Here is a 23,495-nt window from a genome sequence, read left to right as displayed (position 1 = left end):
GTCACAGTTCCCTGGCTTTAATTTTTATAATGCTTCTTCAGCAATGTAAATGAATGGAAATAGATCTCCCTCAATTGCCATTGCCTGTTCTGACATATCATTTGTGTGTTAGTTCCTAAGAGAGGGCATTATCTTTATTCCTTATACTAATCACCTCATCATTGAAGGAAAAGAAATATTCAACCCCAGCTCTTCATAGATGTATTTTAAAAAATTTGAATGAGTAACTAATTCTAAATATAGGATTTTTCCATTTCAGTCCTGCTTCTGTTCTCAAGCTTATGAGCCCATTATGAACTGCCAACTTGGTAGCAACATGAATTTATCTTCTTGCATTTTTAAAAGAATGAATTTATTATTTATTTTGTAAATAGTAGTATATTCTCTCAGGATAAAATGGCAGATATGCTGCCATTTTAAATTTTTGATGAAATCCTAAAAGTAAAATAAACAAGTATGAGTAATATTGTATTTTTCCTCAAGGTATTTTATTAGAAGAATAAATGAGCGGATTCAGTATTTCTCTGCATGATGTTTGATCTCCTACTAACTCCCGAATGTCTGATACCAGTCAAATGAATAAAATCTATAAATGGATATGCCAGATTTCCATCGAAAAGAAGTGCCAATAGGAAGTCATAAATCCCATTTGAAAACTCCAGCTGGCATGATGCTGCCTGCATGACTCTGATCCATCCAAGTGTGGGTACCCAGAGGAGACTCCTCTAGGCAAAAGGAGGTGCTGACCATGACCACCTTTACCTCATGGTCTTCATATACTTAGCAAGACTCATGATCTCTTAAAGAAATTCCTGTTTTTCACTTTTGTCACAGATACTTCTGTGGAGATGTGGGGAAAGGTTTCTGAATGAGATATTAATCTCTAAAACCTGTCCCGCTGGATGCCTCTCTCCGTATTTCCACTACAGTCTGTTTCAAAGGCAGCCTGCCAGGGACTGGTTCTTGAAATCCAAATTGAATCCATGACTTCATTTTTTATTTTTACTACCTTACACTAATTTAAATCTATTACACATCCATGTCTACACACATACTTATCTCTATTTGGTAGTAGCTCAGAGATGAAAGAACTTTGCCAGAAAATAAAGGGCATAGTGACCCAAAAAGCACTGTTTGGGCATGAAGCATATGTGCTGGCAGGCTTTTCCAGGGAGCAACCCAATGGTGTTTTTAGATATTGGGGAGTGGTGAACATTTTTCCCTGAGAGGGAGGGTATCTCCTGGCAGAGTGTCTGTTGGAAGACTGTGTGCAAAGGTGCCCAGGGGCTGTGATTCCAGATAATCAGCTAGTCCTCACCATGCTTTTCTTAGGGGCTTTTTAACACCTTTTTAACACTGAGACAATTAAAGGCCATTTTCAAAATCATTAGTCAGGCTTGACCTGCAGACTTCAGAGACAGTAAAGTTGATGCTGTTCTTTCCAGAAGAGGTGGAAAGATCATCCCCAGCAGCAACACAGCCTCATACGTACCAGGGAACAACACACAAGATTCCCAGTCTCCCCTCCAATTTACCTGAGAACCTCCTCTGTTGCAGGTTCCTTTGTCTTTGCTGTCACAGTCACGGATGAGGACATCGGATCCAATTCTGAACTTCATTATTCACTCTCAGGTAGAAACTCTGAAAAATTTCACATAGACCCCCTGAGGGGGGCAATCATGGCAACTGGGCCTCTAAGTGGAGCTTCGGAGGTGACATTCTCTGTCCATGTGAAAGATGGTGGACCATTTCCCAAGACAGATGCTACTACAGTGACTGTTAGGTTTTCCAACAAGGCTGATTTCCCTAAAGTCAGAGCCAAAGAACAAACATTTATGTTTCCAGAAAACCAGCCAGTAGGCACACTGGTCACCACCATCACAGGGTCCTCTTTAAGAGGAGAAACTTTGTCCTACTACATTGCAAGTGGGAACCTGGGCAATACTTTCCAAATCGATCCATTAACGGGACAGGTGTCCATCAGTCAGCCTTTGGACTTTGAGCAGGTACAAAAATATGTTGTTTGGATTGAAGCCCGAGATGGGGGCTTCCCTCCCTTCTCCTCTTATGAGAAGCTTGATATCACCGTGTTAGATATAAACGATAATGCTCCAGCTTTTGAAGAAGACCCGTTTGTGTCCGAGATCCTGGAAAACCTATCCCCTAGAAAAATACTTATGGTTTCAGCAACAGACAAGGACAGTGGGCCCAATGGGCAGCTGGATTATGAGATTGTGAATGGCAACACAGAGAACAGTTTCACAATCAATCATGCCACGGGTGAAATCAGAAGCATTCGGCCACTAGATAGAGAAAAAATGTCTCATTATGAGCTCACTGTGAAGTCCTCAGACAAAGGGTCCCCTCCTCAGAGCACCTCAGTAAGAGTCATCATCAATATTTTAGATGAAAATGATAATGCACCCAGGTTTTCTCAGATTTTCAGTGCCTATGTTTCTGAAAACTCCCCCTTGGGATATACAGTTACCCGTGTCACAACTTCTGATGAAGACATTGGCATAAATGCAATCAGTAGATATTCCATAGCGGATTCAAGTCTTCCATTTACTATCAACCCCAACACAGGAGATATTGTCATCAGCCGACCTTTAAACAGAGAAGATACAGACAGATACAGGATCCGAGTCTCTGCACACGATTCTGGCTGGACTGTTAGTACTGATGTCACCATATTCGTGACAGACATCAATGACAACACTCCAAGATTTAGCAGACCCTCTTACTATTTGGACTGCCCCGAGCTTACCGAGGTTGGTTCCAAAGTTACTCAAGTATCTGCCACAGATCCTGATGAGGGGTCAAATGGACAAGTGTTTTATTTCATTAAATCTCAGTCAGAGTATTTCAGAATCAATGCCACCACTGGAGAGATTTTCAATAAACAAGTGTTAAAATACCAAAACATCAGCGGATTCAGTAATGTGAACATCAATAGGCATAGTTTCATTGTGACAGCTTCTGATAGAGGCAACCCTTCCTTACTCAGTGAGACCACAGTTACCATCAACACAGTGGACAGCAATGACAACCCACCTCAGTTTCTCAAAAATAAATACTTTACTCCAGTTACCAAAAATGTTAAAGTGGGTACTAAGTTAATCAAAGTGACTGCAATGGATGACAAGGACTTTGGATTAAACTCTGAAGTGGAATATTTCCTATCTAATGGGAACCACTTAAGGAAATTTAAGTTAGACAATGATACTGGGTGGATTTCAATAGCCTCTCCCTTGGTTTCTGACCTAAATCAGAACTTCTTTATCACAGTCACAGCAAAGGACAAAGGGAACCCTCCACTCTCTTCCCAAGCAGTTGTTCACATCACAGTCACTGAAGAGAACTACCACACACCTGAATTCTCTCAGAGCCATATAAGCGCCACCATCCCTGAGAGCCACAGTGTCGGAGCTGTAGTCAGAACCGTTTCTGCCAGAGACAGGGACACAGCCATGAATGGTTTGATCAGGTATGACATTTCTTCAGGGAATGAAGAGGGTATCTTTGCAATCAATTCTTCCACAGGTGTGTTAACACTAGCCAAAGCCCTGGATTATGAGCTGTGCTCAAAGCATGAGATGACCATTAGTGCCACAGATGGAGGATGGGTGGCGAGAACTGGCTCCTGCAGCCTGACTGTGAATGTGATTGATGTCAATGACAACTCTCCAGTGTTCGTTCCTGATGCATTTTTCCCAACTGTCATGGAAAATGCCCCGAGTGGGACCACTGTCATTCACCTAAATGCAACAGATGCTGACTCAGGAGCCAATGCTGTGATTGCATACACTGTGCAATCATCAGACAGTGACTTGTTTGTCATCGACCCCAACACAGGGGTCATCACCACTCAAGGCTTCTTGGATTTTGAAACCAAGCAGAGTTACCACCTCACTGTGAAAGCCTTCAATGTCCCCGATGAGGAGAAGTGCAGCTTTGCCACCGTTGATATCCAGTTGAAGGGGACCAACGAGTATGTGCCTCGTTTTGTTTCCAAGCTCTATTACTTCGAAGTTTCAGAAGCAGCTCCCAGGGGGACTGCTGTTGGAGAAGTGTTTGCCAGTGACAGGGACATGGGTGCCGATGGAGAAGTGTACTATTTAATCTTTGGAAATAGCCGGAAGAAGGGCTTCCAGATCCACAAGATGACAGGGCAGATCTACGTGTCTGGGCTTCTTGATAGAGAAAAAGAGGAAAGAGTGTCTTTGAAGGTGTTGGCCAAAAACTTCGGCAGCATTCGGGGTGCAGACATTGATGAGGTCACTGTGAACATCACTGTACTCGATGCCAATGACCCGCCAGTCTTTAGTTTAAACACCTACAGAGTCCAGATTAGTGAAGGGGTCCCCATTGGAACCCATGTGACCTTTGTGAGTGCCTTTGACTCAGATTCCATCCCTAGCTGGAGCAGGTTCTCATACTTCATTGGATCAGGGAATGAAAATGGTGCCTTTTCCATTAACCCACAGACAGGGCAGATCACAGTCACCTCAGGGCTGGACCGGGAAAGCCTGCCTGTTTATAACCTCACTGTCTTGGCTGTGGACTCAGGGACCCCCTCCGCCACAGGCAGTGCATCCTTGTTAGTTACCCTGGAAGACATTAACGATAATGGCCCAGTATTGACTGTCAGTGAAGGAGAAGTTCTAGAAAACAAACGCCCAGGAACTCTAGTGATGACTCTGCAGTCCACAGATCCTGACCTTCCCCCAAATCAAGGTCCCTTCAACTATTACCTGCTGAGCACAGGCCCTGCCACTAACTATTTCAGTCTCAGCACCGCTGGAGTTCTGAGCACAACTCGGGAGATCGACAGAGAGCAGATTGCAGACTTCTATCTGTCTGTGGTCACCAGGGATTCTGGAGCTCCTCAGATGTCATCCACAGGAACTGTACACATCAGTGTTCTAGATCAAAACGACAACCCCTCACAATCCCGCACAGTGGAGATATTCGTTAATTATTATGGTAACTTATTTCCTGGCGGGACCCTGGGTTCTGTGAAGCCCCAGGATCCAGATGTGTTAGACAGTTTCCACTGTTCCCTCACTTCAGGAGTCACCAGCCTCTTCAGCATCCCAGCAGGCAGCTGTGACCTGAGTTCCCAGCCAAGGTCCACAGATGGCACCTTTGATCTGACGGTTGTCAGCAGCGATGGAGTTCACAGTGCAGTCACTAACAATGTCCGAGTTTTCTTTGTAGGGTTCTCTAATACTACAATAGATAACAGCATCTTGCTCCGCATTGGCGTCCCTACAGTTAAGGACTTCCTGACAAACCACTACCTTCACTTCCTGCGCATCGCCAGTTCCCAGCTTACAGGCTTAGGCACAGCGGTACAACTGTACACTGCTTATGAAGAGAACAATAGAACGTTCCTTTTAGCGGCTGTGAAGCGAAGTAATAACCACTATGTGAACCCCAGTGGTGTAGCCACCTTCTTTGAAAGCATCAAAGAGATCCTTTTCCGTCAGAGTGGAGTAAAGGTGGAGTCTGTGGATCACGACCCATGCATTCATGGCCCATGTCAGAACGGAGGCAGCTGCCTGCGAAGGCTTTCTGTGGGCTCTACACTGAAGATTCAGGAGAGTCTGCCTGTTACCATTGTGGCTAATGAGCCTTTGCAGCCCTTCCAGTGCAAGTGTGTGCCTGGCTACACTGGAAGCTGGTGTGAAGTGGATATTGATGAATGCCTTCCAGCCCCTTGCCACAATGGGGGGACCTGCCACAACTTAGTTGGGGGGTTTTCATGCAGTTGCCCAGATGGCTTCACTGGGAGAGCCTGTGAGAGAGACATCAACGAATGCCTGCCCAGCCCTTGCAAGCATGGGGCTGTCTGTCAGAATTTCCCTGGAGGATTCAACTGTGTATGCAAAACTGGATACACAGGTATGGCAAGGTGTTACTTCCTGTGCTTATCACCTTATCACTGGTTCTCTTTCAAAGACTTTTTTAGCCTTGGTATAAATTGTGTGTGTGTGTGTGTATACATATATAATATGTGTATATTTAATTTTTAATTTTTTTAGAATTTCATGTATGAATATTATAGCATTTCTAACACTCTTTTTTCATCTTTCAACTCTTCTCATATTCCTCCCCATTCCCTCTCAAGTTCATTATCTCTTCTATAATTATTACTGTTACATATCTATACTACATAAATATCAAGTCCATTTAGCTCATTTACTGTTGCTTATATGCACATGTATGGGATGGGGCCCTGTGAAATTTCCAGCATTCATATTATCATGGCAGCTGGTATGGTCATTATACATGTCTCATTTAGGTGCCCATGCCATGTTTTGAAGACAGTATCTCATGCCAGGCATCCTGGTCCTTGGGTCCTTACAGTCTTTCCATTCCTCTTTCATGGTCACGTTCCCTGAGCCTTAGGTCTAAGGGTTAACAATTACTTATATTTTTTTTAACTTTTTTGATTTATTTATTTTATGTATGTGTATGTTTTACCTTCACGTATGCATGTATCAAATTTCTGTATGCCACACAACAAATCCCAGGCTGATGTATGTATATATGAACCTCCATTGCAGATTTGCAATGATACTTTCACTAACTACATATGACTTCTTTTTATTTTATAATTTATTCTTTTATATTCTCTATTTTTATGTAGCTTACATATTACTTGATAAGTAACACCTAATAATTGTGTGTATTTATGGAGTACCAGAAAGAATTATGTTACCTGGAATAACCCAGGCACAGAAGAACATATAGACATAAATTAAAACAGACATTGAACCTTTCCTCTTCACATGTGAATTGGTTATACACATCTTAAAGCATTTTTATTCAGCAAGTGTTCACTAATTCCTTTAGATCCATGATTTTCTTTTTACTGGCTCATGGTCCTTGCACTGTGATGGCTCCTAAACACATTTTCACACACAAGTTGTGTATATTGACCATTCATTACTCCTTTCTCTTCACTCTTTTCCCCTGCTGCTATAATCCCATTGATTTCCATGGATGGTTGCATGTCTGCTTTTCTGTCTTGTGTGTGTGTGTGTGTGTGTGTGTGTGTGTGTATGTGAATATATATAATTTTATGTATTTATATAAAATCCAGGGGCTGGGGAGATGGCTCAGTAGTTAAAAGCACTGGCTGCTCTTACAGGGGACCCAGGTTCAGTTCTCAGCACTCACATGGTGGCTCACATCCACCTGACACTCCAGCTTTCTTTGTCTCCTCATCTGCTGATGCACATCTAGGTTGGTTTCGTTTTGTTTGTGACAAGTGCAGCATGAGTGTATGTTTATCTCCGTGGCTGGGTATGAGGCATTTTTGACATATTTCTGGGCCTGTTAGAGCTGGGATTTTGTTGGGGAGGTGGATGAGTCCTCATTTCTGCAGTGCCCAGGACTTGCCATAATTTTCAACTTCATGGCATTTTCCCTTATCTGTTTGCTTGATGGTAGCCATTCTGGTTAGAAAGGGAGGAACTGCTGGTTTAATTTACATTTCCTGGTAGCTCAGGACATCAAAAATATTCTGACATGTTTAGTGGCCATTTGTACCTCCTTTTTTTTGAGAACTATTTATTTCATTGGCCTCTCCATTGATTAGAGCACTTAGTTTCTTAGTATTTAGTGTCTTAAGCTCTTTATGTGGTTCAAATATTTAGTTCATTATCAGAAGAATAGTTAGCAAAGATCTCCCATTCAAGTTCTTCCCCACTCAATTCTTTCTTTCATTGTGCATAAGCTTTCTAACAGCATGTAACCTTATTCTTGAGTTTACAGTTTTCTTTCTTAGGCTACTGCATTCGTTTTTATCAGGTTCCTGACTTAGCTATTTCTTGACATGCTTTTCCAATGCCTGTGGCTCACTTATCACATGACTATCAAGAACATTCATATAGGGCTATAATGATTTCTAAATGAATTTTCTTAGTTTGTGCTGCCATTTTATGGGAACAATTGTTTTCCAAGATTCCTAAGAAAATTTCTGTAGCCAATATCAGAGGCTAAAGAGGTAGGGGAGAGGAGAGGAAGAGTGGGGTTGGACCACAGGTGCAAACTTCTTTTGTAGATGTTAACTTATTTCAGTGCCCTGTTATACCCATGCTTTGTTAACCTATGTAACGCACATCCATATGTTTTTGACAGAATTGTTTCACATCATGTATTTTCTCAGGCCCCATTTATTGTTGTAGGTCTTCTCTTGTGTTTTGTTTACATTTTTATGTCCCACAGAATTATAAATTATTACTGTTTAGTGATCCTCATATCTTATGCATCATATACATGCAGAGGGATAGAAAGATAGGAGCGAGAGGGGGCTGTAAGACAGAGACAGACAGAGACAGAAAGACACAGAGAGACAGATGCAGAGAGAAAAGAGAAGAGAGAAGTAGAGGGAGCAGGAAAGGCACTTTTGTGTTTCTATGTGGCATGTGAAGCTCTGCTAACATTTAGAAGAGGTAAAAAGAGTGAGGAGTTGTGATTTACATGACCCCAGCAGCTTTGTGTAGGGAATGACCAGCTGTATGAATGTCCCAGCAAAGCTGTAAGTATGAAGATGATAATTACGTCATGGAAGAGGGCACACTATTATTGTAATGTTATCATTGTTTCACTACCCAGTTTCATAGTTATTGAATTTTATTTTCCAGTGTAGGCCTAGAACTCTACACATAATAAATGGTGAAGTTTTATTTAATGTGTGATTTAAAGAGGTTGATCATTTTTTTATAAACTTGGTTCATAATCTGGAAATAAAACAAGAGAAAATAGAAACAGCGAGTCTGTGACATCTACCCACTTTGTTCATGTTTCTGTATTAATTTCTTCTCTCACTGCTATGATAAAATGCTCAAAAGAGTCACCTTAAGAGATGAGGGTTCACTTTGGCTCAGTTTGAGCGTGGGAAGGAATGGAAGGTCAGTGGGCACACTGACCTCAGTCAAGAAGCAGAAGAATGAATGCTGTTGCCCCCATCCTTTTCGCCATTTTATTCAGTCCAAGACTTCAGGTCAAGGGCTGAGCCACCTACATTCATGGTCTTCAGTCAAACTTCTCTGGAAACAGGCTCACAGGCACATGCCTCACAGAGGTGTGTCGCCTAGGTGATTCTACATCCCAGCAAGTTGACATTCATGATTAAAGTTAATAGTGTTATTGTTTACATACACATTCCTATAATTTAAATTTCATATCACAGAGTGGATTTCTGAGTAGCAGCAGGCTAGAAAAGACTAACAAGTTTACTACACTGAAGAATCCCTGAACAGATTTTCTAGGTTTTTACCACACATCTGGATTGCAGGGCAGATGTGGTTTTGGGAAGTATGTTTTGGGTTCATTACCATGTGACATTTCCCATTGCTGTGAGCCATGCCTTGTTATTTTAGGGGATGGTAAAATTTGTCCATTCATCACTTTTATGTCAATTTATAGTATATTTTTTCCAGACAGAAAAAGCTATATAAGGCTGTATATAGTAATTTTTCCTAAGGAGCTTGCCAAACAAATCTTTTCACAGAATGGACAGAATAAGATGTATCAAAAAGAGAATACCAATTTATACGTGAGTGCTGTGATAACTGTAGTGATAGAGATGTCTGATACAAAAGACAGGAAATCTGTGAGACTTATGGCACACCTCTCTAAAGGGGAAAAAAAGGGGTTTTGAGAAAAACATCCTGATGAATTAAATTTTTTGGTGGTAGCTTTCTCTGGAAAAGGATATGGAAACATTTGCATAGTGTGCCAAAATAACTACTTTAAATTAACTTTAAAAGGTCTAAGGGGTTGGAGAGATGACAGCAGCTAAGAGAACTTTCTTGCAGAGGACCTGGGTTTGGTTCCCAGCATTCATATAACAGATAACAACCTTCTGTAACTCTAGTCTCAGTGGGTCAGATGCCCTCTTCTGTCCTCCACAGGAACAACATGACTTAGTGTATAGATATAACATGCAAGAAAACACCCATACACATAAAATAATAGTTTAGAAATTATTTTCAGCATGCATCCTTGGAATGAATAACATATGCCCAAATATTGATAATAAAATATGTTAATGTAGTGATTTGCATATAAAATGGATTGTAGCAATTCCTATATTCCTTTTCTCCTCTGTGTATGAGTACAAGAGATGTGGCAGCATTTGTGGTGACAGAGCATAGTTGTATTTGAGAAAGCAGAAAGTCCCATTAACTATCAGATCTCAACAAATTATGATCTATACAGCATGGTTCTTTTAAACAACTAATAGCTAACTTAGCTCCATTCTAATTGTAAGAATAAATAAATAAATGAAATGGTATTGAACAAATAAGCCTTGAATAATTTTCCTTAATAAATGTCCTGCAGGTACTCTCTCAACAGGGACAGTCTGTGTTCATCAAATACTTCCATCTTCAGCCTATGTTCAAGCCACATTCCATCTTCTGCTGCAGACCATGCATCCTGGGCTGAGCACTTCCTGTAAACTTAAACTATATACTCTGAGGAGTTGTGTGGCTACCCCATCTAAAGACCACATATTCATTGTCAACTTTGTTCCTATTTTCCAGTTGGCCAGATTCTTACAATCCAAATTGACTTTCCATTTGTAATACACAGCCATAATCAGCATAGTTAATGGCAAGATGTCAATGCAGGAAGAGCAATTCATTCTTCCAAACACATGCTATGATAGGAAGTGCATCTTCAGAGAAAGCACTTCACATCACAGACCCACAGTGAAGCATTACTCTAATTAACCTTTATCAAATAAAAAAATTGGGAGTCAAATGAGTCAAAATATTGTGGTAAGAACCTGAAAGATCATAAAAGCAGGGAGCCCTGTCAGTCACACTCTATGTCTTCTGTTTCTCCATCCAAAAGGGCAGAGATCCTCTCTCAGTCCTGTCTTACCATTTCCTGTCACCTCTCTGTCTACAGTCCTCAAAAACTCTATGGTTAATTTTGGTCAACTAGTGGCTGGCTCCACCCCCTGACTCCAAGCAAACTTTATTTGTCAGAACATAATGAAAATATTACACAACAACACAGGTCTGCTCTGTGCCTCTTGCAGAGAGTTTGCAAGCCTCAAGCCTCTAATAGGGATTGCTGATTGACTCCAAACATTAAGTTCATGAGCCAAGAATTGTTCCCACACTACTGCAGTACACGGAGCTCCTTACCAGGAGATGCCTCAGTGACTGAAATCTTCCTTCTGTACCTGATCTTATACCCTTAATAGAAGCATTTTGTAGGGAGACCCACTCAGAACAATTCAGGGTTGATTGCTGGTTCCCATCTGGGACTTAGAGTCCAAACTTTAAATACCGGAGGATACATTTAGTGGCTCTGACAGATTCAGAAATTTTCATTAAATCCTTAGCTTGTCAAGCTGAGTATATATCTCCCAGTATAAATATCTACCTCTATACCAACTTTTTTGATACAATGAAATTTAAATGATTTTTACTCACTAGGGAAGAACTGAAAAATATGTTTTCAAAATGATGGATAACTCATGCACTCTGACAACAAAAACTAACCCCCTCATGATGTTATTTATATGTTTTGATTATTATCTTCTAATAAATTTCTGAGGGTAAAACTTATTTAAATTAAAATGCTTAACAAAAAGACATCTTTTCCCCCCCTGAAAATATCTGTTTGTTTTGTAGACAACCGTTCTCAGAATATTTCTTATTTTCTAGCAACTTTAGCCACAACTGCAGTTGCTGGATATTTTAAAATGCATGGTTAAGGCTTATATTTACTTTAGGGTATTTTCCACTCCTCTTTGAGCTAACTGAGTTAGCCTTTAGTGAATATTTAGATTAAACTGAGATGTTTACATGAGAGTTATCATTTGTGAATGACAAATTTATATTAAAAGTACACAAAAAGGACACCTGAATTTATTTTATTATTTATATGGAAAGTTGAAACATGATATTTACAGTAGGACTGAGCTCAGGTTAGACTTGATTTCTTAATGATTTATTTTATTTTTAATTATGTGTTGTGTGTATGTCTGTGTGGTTATGTGCACCTGAGTGCAGTTCCTGCAGAGGTCAGAAGAGGGCATTAGTTTCCCTGGTGCTGGAGTTACAGATGATTGTGAGCCACCTAAAACAAGTGATGGGAACCCCCAACAGCAATCCTCTGGAAGAGCAAGGGTTTCTCTTAATCACATAGCCACTTCTCCAGTCCCTGGAGTAGAAATTTAAGAGATTAACCACATGGATTTAAAACTTCTATTGTTTCTAATAAAGCATGGGAGCCCATGTTCCTGATGGTCTAGCCTATGTTTTCTGTCCTTGCTTCCCCGTTGTAAGTGAGGCTGGCATTTTATAGCCCATTAATATGTTGTCATGGTCTATATCTTACATTTACTGCCTGAAAGCTATACAGGCCTATATATATATAATATATGTCAACTTTCAACATTACTCTAAAAGAAATATTCAGATAAGGAAGGGAATAGAGACACCAAACAGTACTTACATCATTAGTATATTTGAAAATCACACATTTTTTTTACAGTGAACAAAATAAAAGAAAGGTGTTTTGTATGATTTTTTTGTAGGAAAATAGTAAAAAGTTGAGGCAGTAGGTCTTATTTAAATCTGTATTGGATAATGATAGCATTTTAATAAGGAAAAATCCATACTTCTTAAAGAGGTATGCCTTATCTAATAGGAAAATGAGTTTCTAGATGTGAGGGGATGTGTTTTTAGCCAGCATCAGTGGTGTGAAGTTCAGCACAAACATACAGTAACACAGTCTAGCCTGTGTCTCACTCCTACCGCACTAAAAACTTATTTTGGTGCCTCTAAATGTGTAACTTGTTTATTTTCTTGTCCTCCCCTTAGAAATTATGAGTGTTTTTAAAATGAGCTGTGTATTCTGCCTTGTCAGGAGGCAACTGATGCTGTTTACATAGGAAAATATTGTGTGTGTGTGATTCTGTGTTGCTCAGAAATGGCTTGGGAGTGCCATGAGCCTGCCTGACTCAGACTTATAATGTCAGACTCAAACCATTGTGGCTTCAGAATCAAGCCACGAAAACAAAAATGAGTTAAACAAAAGTTTAAGCAAAGTTGCTGTGATGTAAGGCATTGACTGTGGCCAGCCTTCTTTAACTATGGGGACAAAACATATATACATTTCAAGATACCCAAAGTGCTCATCAGTGCAGTAGAAACAGCTCTGCAGAGTGCTTTCCTAGTACATAAAAATCAGTTGGGGGCTGGGAAGTTGGTTCAGATAGTAAATTGCTGCCTGCCCATCCTGAGGGGCCCCAATTCAAATCTGTAAGATGTGCTTACAATGCTTCCTTTGATGATTGCCAGTAATACCAAAGTTGGAGAAGGTGAGACAGAAGGATTCCTGAGTTGATTAGCTAGCCAACTTCAATCAGTCAATGAACTCTAGGTTCAGTGATACAGCAGGTCAGAAACTAAAGAAGATAGCCATGGAGAAAGTTTCCTGACATAGACTATAGCCTCCATATGCATATATGTACACACATACACACACACACACACACACACACACACACACACACGAGAGAGGGGTTTGTTAAAGATGACTACAACAGGACCCTCATCTCAATAAATGGAAATTAACGACTACATTCTCACTGTCTGTTAGAATAGGGAAACTATGAATTTTCAAATATATCTATTAAAATATCACTTTAACTTTATAGAACGGTAGCCCATGCTTACATAGAAGGAAGCAACAATTTAAGACAGGTTTTAGACAGTGCGTTTTGGCTGCCAAGAGAGCAAATGCTCACCCAGCCCAGTATGAATTGAACACAAAGCAAAAGAACTTGCTTGGTCAGTGCCATCATTTGTCATCTCTCAGGCAGGAAACTCACTTCCATATTAGTCACTTTCTTGTTCCTGTGTCAAAATAGCTGAAAATAGTAACTTAACTAGGGAAGGGTTTACTTTGGCTCATAGTTCAGGACGTCATGTCAGCATGAGCACGCACTGTTGGTCACATGGCATCCACAGCAAGCAGAGAGACAGACTCTGGCACTTAGTTCCCCTTCTGGTTGAGTCCTAGGCCCAAGCCCATGGAATGGCACCCCTCTTCAGGTGGGCTTTGTAAGAAGTATGGTTTTTCCACCCACCACCTCTGGTCTTGTCCTGCCGCCACGCTGCCAGCCCCAAATAATGCACAGAGACTCTGTATTTGATACAATGTTATTGGCCAGGTGCTAGTTTCTTACCGGCTAGCTCTGTCTTAATTATTAACCCATTTCATGTATTTCCACGTGGTCTTACTGAGAGCAGAGGAATGGCAGTTCTGTTCTCTCCAGGCTCTCCATCCTGACTCCTCCTTACTACTTCCTATTTCCTCCTTGTCTCCTAGTCCCGCCTATCTTGCTTTCCTATTGGCCAACAGTGCTTTATTCATTAACCAGTATGAGAAACATTTACAGAATGGCATCTCCCATCAGGCATTCCCACCTCAGTGAATAGGATCTGAAAACCTGCTCGCTGGCGAGCCCAGGGACTTGTCTCGTTGGTGACTCAAAGTGTTGGCAAATTGACAGCAATAACCTCAAACTTCTAAGGACTCCTCTTGTGGTGTGTTTCTTTCTTTCCTGTGGAGTAATCTCAGTTGTAACAAAGGAAATGCTCTCTTCAAGAAGTTCTCTGCTTTCTTATTTGCTATTTTCCCATCGTCCCTCTGTCTGGCTCAATATTAGTGCATCTGATTTAATAAGATTTGCAAGAATAGCGTTTATATGCTGCAAAATGTGCGTCATATTGCAATTCAAAACAAAGTGTGTAGAGCCCTTGGTTGATAATAAGTGAAAGAATTTGAAAATGGGTTTTCTTATTTCCTACTCTGCTTTATACAAGGCATGGAATAAATTCGGGGACCTTTCTTTTGTAGTAAAGCTGTAGTGTGGCAAGCTCAATCATACCAATTCTCCTTTTCAAAAGCCCAAGTCAAGGAAGTTCCTATAATTCAAAGAATGTTGTAAAAGTGTGAATCCCATTTTCTGCATGTCAATGTGAAGGTGCAATCTCAACATGAGGAACAAAGTCAGGGGAATAACTTGAAGGTTTTCACCATGAAATTCCCTTGAAAATGGGGCTCTCTCTGAGATGGTTATGTAAATTATACAAGTTGTGTAGATCTTTATAATAATGCATCTGGATAGGGTACAGAAACATTGAGGTGTGATCCTAGTGTTATGTGGAGTAGAGGGGCTTCTGTGTGTCTCTCTGGGATCTGGCCCAGAAGGATGTAGTTTTTCATATAGATATAGTGGATGTGGTTATTATATTTATTTTTAAGTTTTCTTAACAAGTTTGATACATTTTAGGGAAAACGTGTGAATCTTCAGTCAATTACTGTGAATGCAACCCCTGCTTCAATGGCGGCTCCTGTCAGAGTGGTGTGGAATCATATTACTGCCATTGTCCATTTGGTGAGTAGACTGTATCCATTGATCAAGTTATTTTGATCTAGAGAATGGCTCTGGGGATGTGGCTTAGTTGGTAGAGTGCTTGCCCAGTATGCATGAAGCTTTGGGTTTAATTGTCAGCATTTAGTGGTGGTACACTCTCTAGCACTCAAGAGAGGAGGCAGGAGCATGCCATGCTTAGATGCATGCATAGGGAGTTCTTCAAGACTGGCATGTACTATAAAAGACACTGTCTCTAGAAATTATAATATATATATATATATATATATATATATATATGTGTGTGTGTGTGTGTGTGTGTGTGTGTGTGTGTGTGTGGGAATAGGTGAATAATCTCACTTTGGAAATGTATGATTAAGAGTTGAAGTAAAATGAAAGATTTAAGGCTATTTCAAAGGTTAGTTATGGAAATGTTACCAAGTACATCACTTTAATTATCATTAGAAGAAAAAAAAAAAACCTCAAGGTAATAGCCTTCTGGATGCCTTCTTTTAGCCTTTAACTTAATAATTAAAATACCCTCCAAACTCTTTCAACTCCGCCTCAGATCACTAAGTAGAGTCAAAGTATTTTTGTTTGTTTCCTTTTTACATTAATCCTATCATTTCCGTTACATGAGTCTGGGAACTAAATGCACATTAGGCCATTGTAGATAATTCTCTGCCATTGTGTTCTCTTGAGGATGAACATTATCAGAACTTCACATAACATCTACTTATTTCTTCCAGGTGCCCTCAGAAGTTACCACGAAATAGGGCATCAAACAACTGTGACTAACCCATCTGTTTAAGATTTCTTTACCTCTCATCAGAAGCAGATTTTATTCACAGGGGTGTGTCTGTTTCTAGGGAGGATGAAGCTGGCTCTCTTGCCTTTCTTCCTGTTTCCACTTTGAGATGGGTCTGGGATCTGCAGCTGTAGTGCCTGTAGAGAGGAATTGAGCTCCTAATGACCAGTGACATGTCTGTGGAAAGAGTCACTGGGAAAAAACTTAACACTCTAGTTTTCCTTTTCCAGTTAAGCACAACAGTGACATAATGTTAGGAATGGAATGTCAAAGTGCAACTATGGGGTCATTTAGATGGCACAGAAGAGTGAAGTTACTTTCTATGCAAATCTCTGACTTGAGTTGAATTTCTAGACCTGTGGTGGAGAGAGAGAGAATGGTGGGTTCCCCAGGGTTGCCCTCTGATCTCCACATGCATGCTTAGACACACATGTCCCCACATCACATAACGCAACAATAGTGATTGTTATAACAATGATAATAATAAAACATAATTGTGAAAAATCAATCTTATCAATGTTTCTGAGGCTCAGAAATGAAATGACTTATTCAAAGTCAGAAAAAGGGGGCAAAGAATTGCACTATCACGATGTGACTGGAGATTAGGTCCAGCTTCCAAGCTGTGGACATTGCTGGTTTCATGCCAACATTACACACTTTAGGGTCTCATCAAACTGCTCACAAAGCAGTACAAGTCTGTCAATGTGAAAGCAACCATTTCCTCAGATGTCCTGCAAGACAAGTTCTTTGAGATCCCCCAGTCAGGCTTGATGATTTAACTTGTGTTTAGGAATGAAAGAAAAATAAATTGGAATGGAAAGTGGAAAATAATTTTCAAGTGACTGACAGAATGTTTATGGTGTTAGCATTCCTTGCCAATTCAATAGCAAGTATGCATATTTAGAACAATTAATGCCAAACAGTAAGATAGTTTTCCATATGGTGCTGATATAAAACCCACGGAATAGGGGTGGGTGGTCAAGGGGTTTACCTTGGAATCCAAATGTACCTTCCCTCACCCTTCAGACAACTATAATAGCACTATAAATTACAGTCCACATGTAGCTGACAGTCCAGGTTCCACCAAATTTTTTCCAAAGGCAAAACCCCAAAGCACTGTTGAAAAGTAGACACTGTCAGCTGACCATAGAAGCATTTAGAAAGAAAAACAAAATAAAAAGCCTTGGAATTCACCATCTATCCAACACATTGCTCCAAGCTACACAGACTGAATTAAAAGGAAAAGTAATTTGCTTCCCCAAATTGAATTGAACATGGGTGACACACACACACACAAAAGCAACAGATGGAACTGTCTCAGAGACTTGGAGTGATGGTACACAGGGAAGTGGCAATGCACCCCAAACACAAGCTTCCTTAGAGTACTGAAGTTAGAAAAAAATGATTTCATTTATAGTTTCATCAGCCAAAGAATTCTTTTTAAAATTTGATATATTTTTCTATTCCTAGATGTATGTATCTAGGCATAGACACATAGATAAGTAGACCATGGACATGTAGGTAGATGATTGATAGGTAGATAAATAGATAGAGGATAGAGGATTGTTGAAAGATAGATACATGATAGTAGATAGATGATAGATGGGTAGATGATAAGTAGGTTGATGATAGGTCAATAGATTTATAGATAGATGATCAATAGACAATTATAGATAGATAGATAATAAGTAGATACATAGGTAGGTAGATAGAAAGATGATAGACAGATTATGTTTTAGGAAAACCAGCATGTCTCAGGCTTTATAATATGACTTAGCCTGTGAGATTTTAGTTTTCAGAATTTTGTTATTTTGTTATTTCACATGTCACACATATTCAAGGGCCATGTGTGTCTAGTCTGTCACACAATAGCCTATAAAGTATCCCACGGGTTTGTGTATACCATATATTATATATTATAAATATTATAAATGATTACTAAATATTTTATGATTATAAGGTATTCTGTAATAAGAGATATTGGGGTACATATCTTTAATGTAGTTTTATAATTTTTATTGATCTTTATCTGTGTTATTTCACACAGACATTTGGAAGACAAATTTTAAAGACTGATCAATTTATTTTTTGTATTTAAGTCAGGAAATTCCTTTTCACAGAAATAATAATGAAGAAAATATTTTCATATTTGAAAATATGCATGAGTATTTGCAAAAATATAGTGTGAATACAAATGTGAGGCCTATCACCTGATATCAACTTCACTTACATTCATATTTTAGCTATTCTTTTGTGTAGTAATTATAATGTAACAGGAAAAGACCCACAGAAACACACAGTATTTATCTTTGCTTTTTATTTAGCTTTTTTATTTTTTGCTTATAGAAATAATGTGCAAAACTATTTCTAATAAATATATGAATATTGTTATTTATTTATATAAACAGTATGTGATACAAATACATAATATGTAAATAATGTATGGTAGACATAAATTAATGACATAAGAAGTCTGTCTATACATTGTAGTACATATACATCATTCTTCTAATTTGTTCTTTTTTAACTTTGGTTTAAGATTTCAAGTAATAAATTGTACGTATTTCCTAGCTATTTTACTGACTTTTATATCTGCCTGGACAGAAAATGACAAGATAATCTATGTAGACATGGCAAAAACTTCCAGGCTATTTTATCTCAAAAATTAGATGTAAAGTATGATATAGCCAAAACAGTTAAGTAAGATCAGTGAATATGGCTTTAAAGTTTTTCTCCACTTCCCATGGTTCTGTGACTGTGGTTCCATTGTAAGTACTCTGTGAAATATTGGCATTCACTCCTTGAGCTGAGCAGTTCACAGACTGATTCAATGCAATTACAATAGATACAAAATCCAAACTAAAGAATGAAACCTTTTCAAAGGGGAATATAAATCCTGACTGCTGCCATAGGTTACTTTCCAATCATCAGTCACATCAGGGGAGAAGGAGTTTGCTTACTGCATCAATAAAACTCACTTTCAAGTTGGAAAGAGAATGTGCAAATAAATGGAAACACTAAAACAAAATTACTCTAAAGGAGCCTTCTGTGATTCATCCCAAGGCCAGTTTAAAACTCACAACAGGAGGGGTGGCTCAGTGGTTAAGAGCACTGGTGCTCTTCCATGTTCCATTCCCAGAACCCACCTGGTGTCTCACAGCCATCTGTAATTCCACTTCCAAAGCATCCGATGATCTCTTTTGTGCTTGGTGGGTACCAGGCATAAAAGTGATGCACAGACACCAAGGCAGGCAAAGATCCATCTGCATAAAATAAAGTAACATGGCTAATGAATAAACAAAACTTAAAACAGTGACTTCTATGTTGGAGGCAGCATATCTTTTCCTCATTTTGTGACCTTGGAAAAACGAGTTGGGGACTATAATTTTTAAGTCAAAACAAATGAGGAGACTACTGTCCTCAATTGAATTAATTTTGTTTTAAATTTATAATTATTATTGTGTGTCATGACCTTCTTAGTGATAATGCTTTTAAGCCCAGCTCTTAGGAGGCAAAGACAGGCAGATCTTTGTGAGTTCTAGGCCAACCTGAGCTACATAGAGAATCTTTGCACCCATAAAATAAAGTAAAATAATATAATAAAATTATATAATTACTGTTCAATATTATAGCATAGTAAATTTTATAAACATCAACAAATTTTTCAAAGTATTTGGGGGAAGAACTCTCTTCAAACATATTCCTTACCAATGTGTTTAATTTTAAAATTGAGGAACACATAGGTAAATTCCTAACTTAGCAAACAACATCAGCATCTCATCTCTCTCAAAAGCCATATAGTTTCCTGTGTCTTCCTTTAGCAATTCTGTGAGCAGGACCTGCTTCACAGCAAGTGTGAAGAGCTTCCTTAGGTACAAGAGTAACCACTTTGGGTAGCACTTGTGGAAGGGAAAGTGACAATGAAATTTTAAACTGCATGATTCATTATTATAACTGAAAATATTTCATTAAGAATAACTGAAGGCAACATAGTTAGACTTCCACGTCTGTCTTTTTCTCTCTGCAGGTGTCTTTGGGAAACACTGTGAACTGAACAGTTATGGGTTTGAGGAACTGTCATATATGGAATTTCCTAGCCTGGACCCCAACAACAACTATATTTATGTCAAGTTTGCCACTATCAAAAGTCATGCGTTATTGCTTTATAACTATGACAACCAGACGGGAGAACGGGCAGAGTTCCTGGCACTGGAAATTGCAGAAGAAAGACTCAGATTCTCCTATAATCTGGGCAGCGGGACTTACAAACTGACCACTATGAAGAAGGTGTCGGATGGAAAATTCCACACTGTGATTGCACGGCGAGCAGGAATGGTGAGTCCTCCCTCTTCCCCCAGACTCCCTTCACTGCTCTGCAGCAGTTAGTCAGCCCTCCTGGGAAGCATGCACAGATGTTCACATTAAAGGACATGATGTGTGTTTATTGTGTGATAACTATTTTGTTGTCTCAAGAAAAATGAAGGATAAGAAGTGAATAGTCTATGCATTAGCAGCCCATACTTTTCAGGGATTTTAAAGGCAACTTAGAACTATTTTCAAAATAACTACTCTCTGTCTAGAATTTCATTGCCCTAAGTGAAGAAACAATGTAAAGACAAAGGGGGTTGAAACTTAGAAAAAAAGATGAGATTTAGTTTCTATCACAATATATTGACCAATTCTTTCTGATGTTTGTACGTTTTTTTTTTTTTTTTTTTTAAACAAGGAGATGAGTGAGGGGAAACCATGATCAGAGTGGATTGTATGAAAATAATTATTTCCAATAAAAAGGAAAAAAATGTTTAAAACATAAATTGCCTTGTATTACAGTATATATGACATATTTTCATTGTCTTTTTGTAAATATGGAGATAGAATCAGTATTTTGAAAAGAAATTGAAAGATTTATTATGATAATCGGGTAGATTTTTATGAAAGATTAATGGCTTCTTAATTATCTTCAAATGAGGCACAAGGAGAGGACAATTGTGAAGCGGCCCCATCCCTCTGATATGTGAAGACAATTAGAATTAGAGATACCAAGGAAACCTGTGCCCACAACTTAGTATGTGAAGCAAGTTATGGGATGTGTTGGAAAGCATAGTAATGATAAGTGCAATCATCCCCACATGAAAGCAGTGCTGGGAGTGTCTCCTGGGGAGGCTGATGTCATCAGAAGGCATGAGGTGATTGTCCCCACTCTTGCTTACAGGCAGCTTCTTTAACTGTGGACTCTTGCTCTGAGACCCAGGAGCCAGGCTACTGCACTGTCAGTAATGTGGCAGCTTCAGATGACTGGTGAGTAAAATCATACCTCTGTTCTTATCATTAATACAGTTATGATTTTCAAAAGCTATAAGTAGTCATTCTCCATACTGAAAGATCATATACTCCCTCAAAGAAATATTTCTACTATAAAGTTAATTAATGTCAGTGAAATGTTATTTTAATGTTGGCTTAAAAAGTCACAAAGTGATAGAATAAGGGAGAAAACCAAGGGAAGCAGAGTCTACTGTAGGCATAACTGCTTAGTTTTCTTGAGTGAGATGCTTTTGTGCTTCCTGAGATCTGTGAGAGTATAGGGATTGACCAACACTCATTCAGGCACATCCTCTTCTAGTTTGTATGGTAATTGATGCATCTTTCCTATTAGTGCTTCAAGCTGAATTGCAGCATTGGCTAATCAAAAGCAGAAGGGGTTTTGTCAGGAATGAGAAGTGGAGATGCACAGTTATCCCCAGTCACTGTTTTTATCCACATGCTTCAGGGCTTGCCATGGCCTTAAAGAACCTCAGAACCTGTAGAAATAACAGTCTTGGCTTCTGGTCATTTGGTCTTCTGTTCATTTTTGCTGGCAAAATTGCCATGTGCATTCAATTGGATAGTTGAAAAAAAAAAAGAATTTCATAAGCTTCACTGTCTTTGTAATATGAAAACCAAGCAATAGTGGGAACACCTGCTTTAGGCTCAGGGTTGACGTAGATGCTCATTTTGGGAGAGCAAAGTAATTGATAGAAATGGCTTCTGTTGTTTTTGAGATATTTACCCTTTTGTGTTCACATAGGACTCTTGATGTTCAGCCAAATCGAGTCACTGTTGGAGGAATCAGGTCCCTAGAGCCAATCCTTCAGAGGAGGGGGCAGGTGGAGAGCCATGACTTTGTGGGCTGTGTAATGGAGTTTGCCGTCAATGGGCGTCCCCTGGAGCCTAGCCAGTCTCTTGCAGCACAAGGCATTCTTGATCAGTAAGACTTTTTTCTTTATTTAATCTATCTATCTATTTTCTATCACATATCTGTCATTTATCATCTATTTACCTACCTATCTATCATTCATCTATTTATCTTCATCATCATCTACCTATTTTTTGTTTGTTTGTTTTTTCAATGTTGGGTTTCTCTGTGTAGTCCTGGATGTCCAGGGACTCTTTCTGTAGACCAGACTGGCCTCAGAACAGAGATTATCCTGCCTCTACTTCCAAAGTGCTGGGATTAAAAGCATGAGCTACCACTGCCCAGCAAGATTTTATTTCTTACCATTAAAAAATGCAAACATAGATACCGACCACTCAAAGACAGATTGAGGCCTTAGGTGACTGACAGAACTTTCGTGGTGTGGCCTAAGCTGTAATTTGTCTAAACCCTCTTTCTGATCACTGTGTCCCTGCTGTTTCCCACACCCAGTGTTCCTAGTTCACAGTAGGACTTCACATATAACCCTGGACCACGTTAATCAAGGATTTCTCTATCATTGTGGCCTTATGGAGACAGCAATGGTTGTCACTGTATAAGATATTCTTTTTAGCTTTGTCTATAGCATGAAAAATAAAACATCCAGTGACTGATATTGAGGTTCAAGCTTCAAGCTGAAAATGAGAGAAACAAAGCCAGTAGATCTTACCTCTACCAAGCTGAAATGGCAATCCTGTCTCCATAAATCCCTAGAGGCAAAAGTTCCAAATTCCTGATTCCTCCTCCTTATATCCCTTCCTCTGCCCAGCTATATCCTCCTGTGACCATCTCCCTAGTGCTGGGATTAAAGACATGTGATCCAAAGTGCTGTGATCAAAGGCATGACCTCTGTTAGTCTTTACTCTTGTGTAGATCAGGGGTCATTGAACTCTGCTGTCTCCTGAGTCCTGGGATTAAAGGTGTATGCCACCACTATCTAACTTCTACAGCTAACTAGTGTGGCTGGATTTCCTTTCTGACACTTCAGGTAATCGATATTAGATCATAAATAATATATCACTACACTTGTCTTTTGG

At 39.3% G+C, this 23,495-nt stretch overlaps 1 protein-coding gene across 1 annotated transcript in view; it reads left to right on the top strand.

The window, feature by feature from the left end:
- Positions 1–23,495, top strand: part of Fat4 (FAT atypical cadherin 4) — a 132,536-nt gene that overhangs the window by 96,907 nt on the left and 12,134 nt on the right. The window contains 5 exon segments of the mRNA XM_051185696.1: positions 1,558–5,907; positions 15,341–15,445; positions 20,257–20,564; positions 21,442–21,527; positions 22,294–22,473. Of these exon segments, the coding sequence (XP_051041653.1) occupies positions 1,558–5,907; positions 15,341–15,445; positions 20,257–20,564; positions 21,442–21,527; positions 22,294–22,473 (5,029 nt within the window).

The sequence above is a fragment of the Phodopus roborovskii genome, unplaced genomic scaffold (assembly GCF_943737965.1).
Source record: "Phodopus roborovskii unplaced genomic scaffold, PHOROB, whole genome shotgun sequence".
NCBI lineage: Eukaryota > Metazoa > Chordata > Mammalia > Rodentia > Cricetidae > Phodopus > Phodopus roborovskii.
The sequence above is the reverse complement of the archived record's forward strand: the minus strand, read 5'-3'. Positions and strand labels throughout refer to the sequence as shown.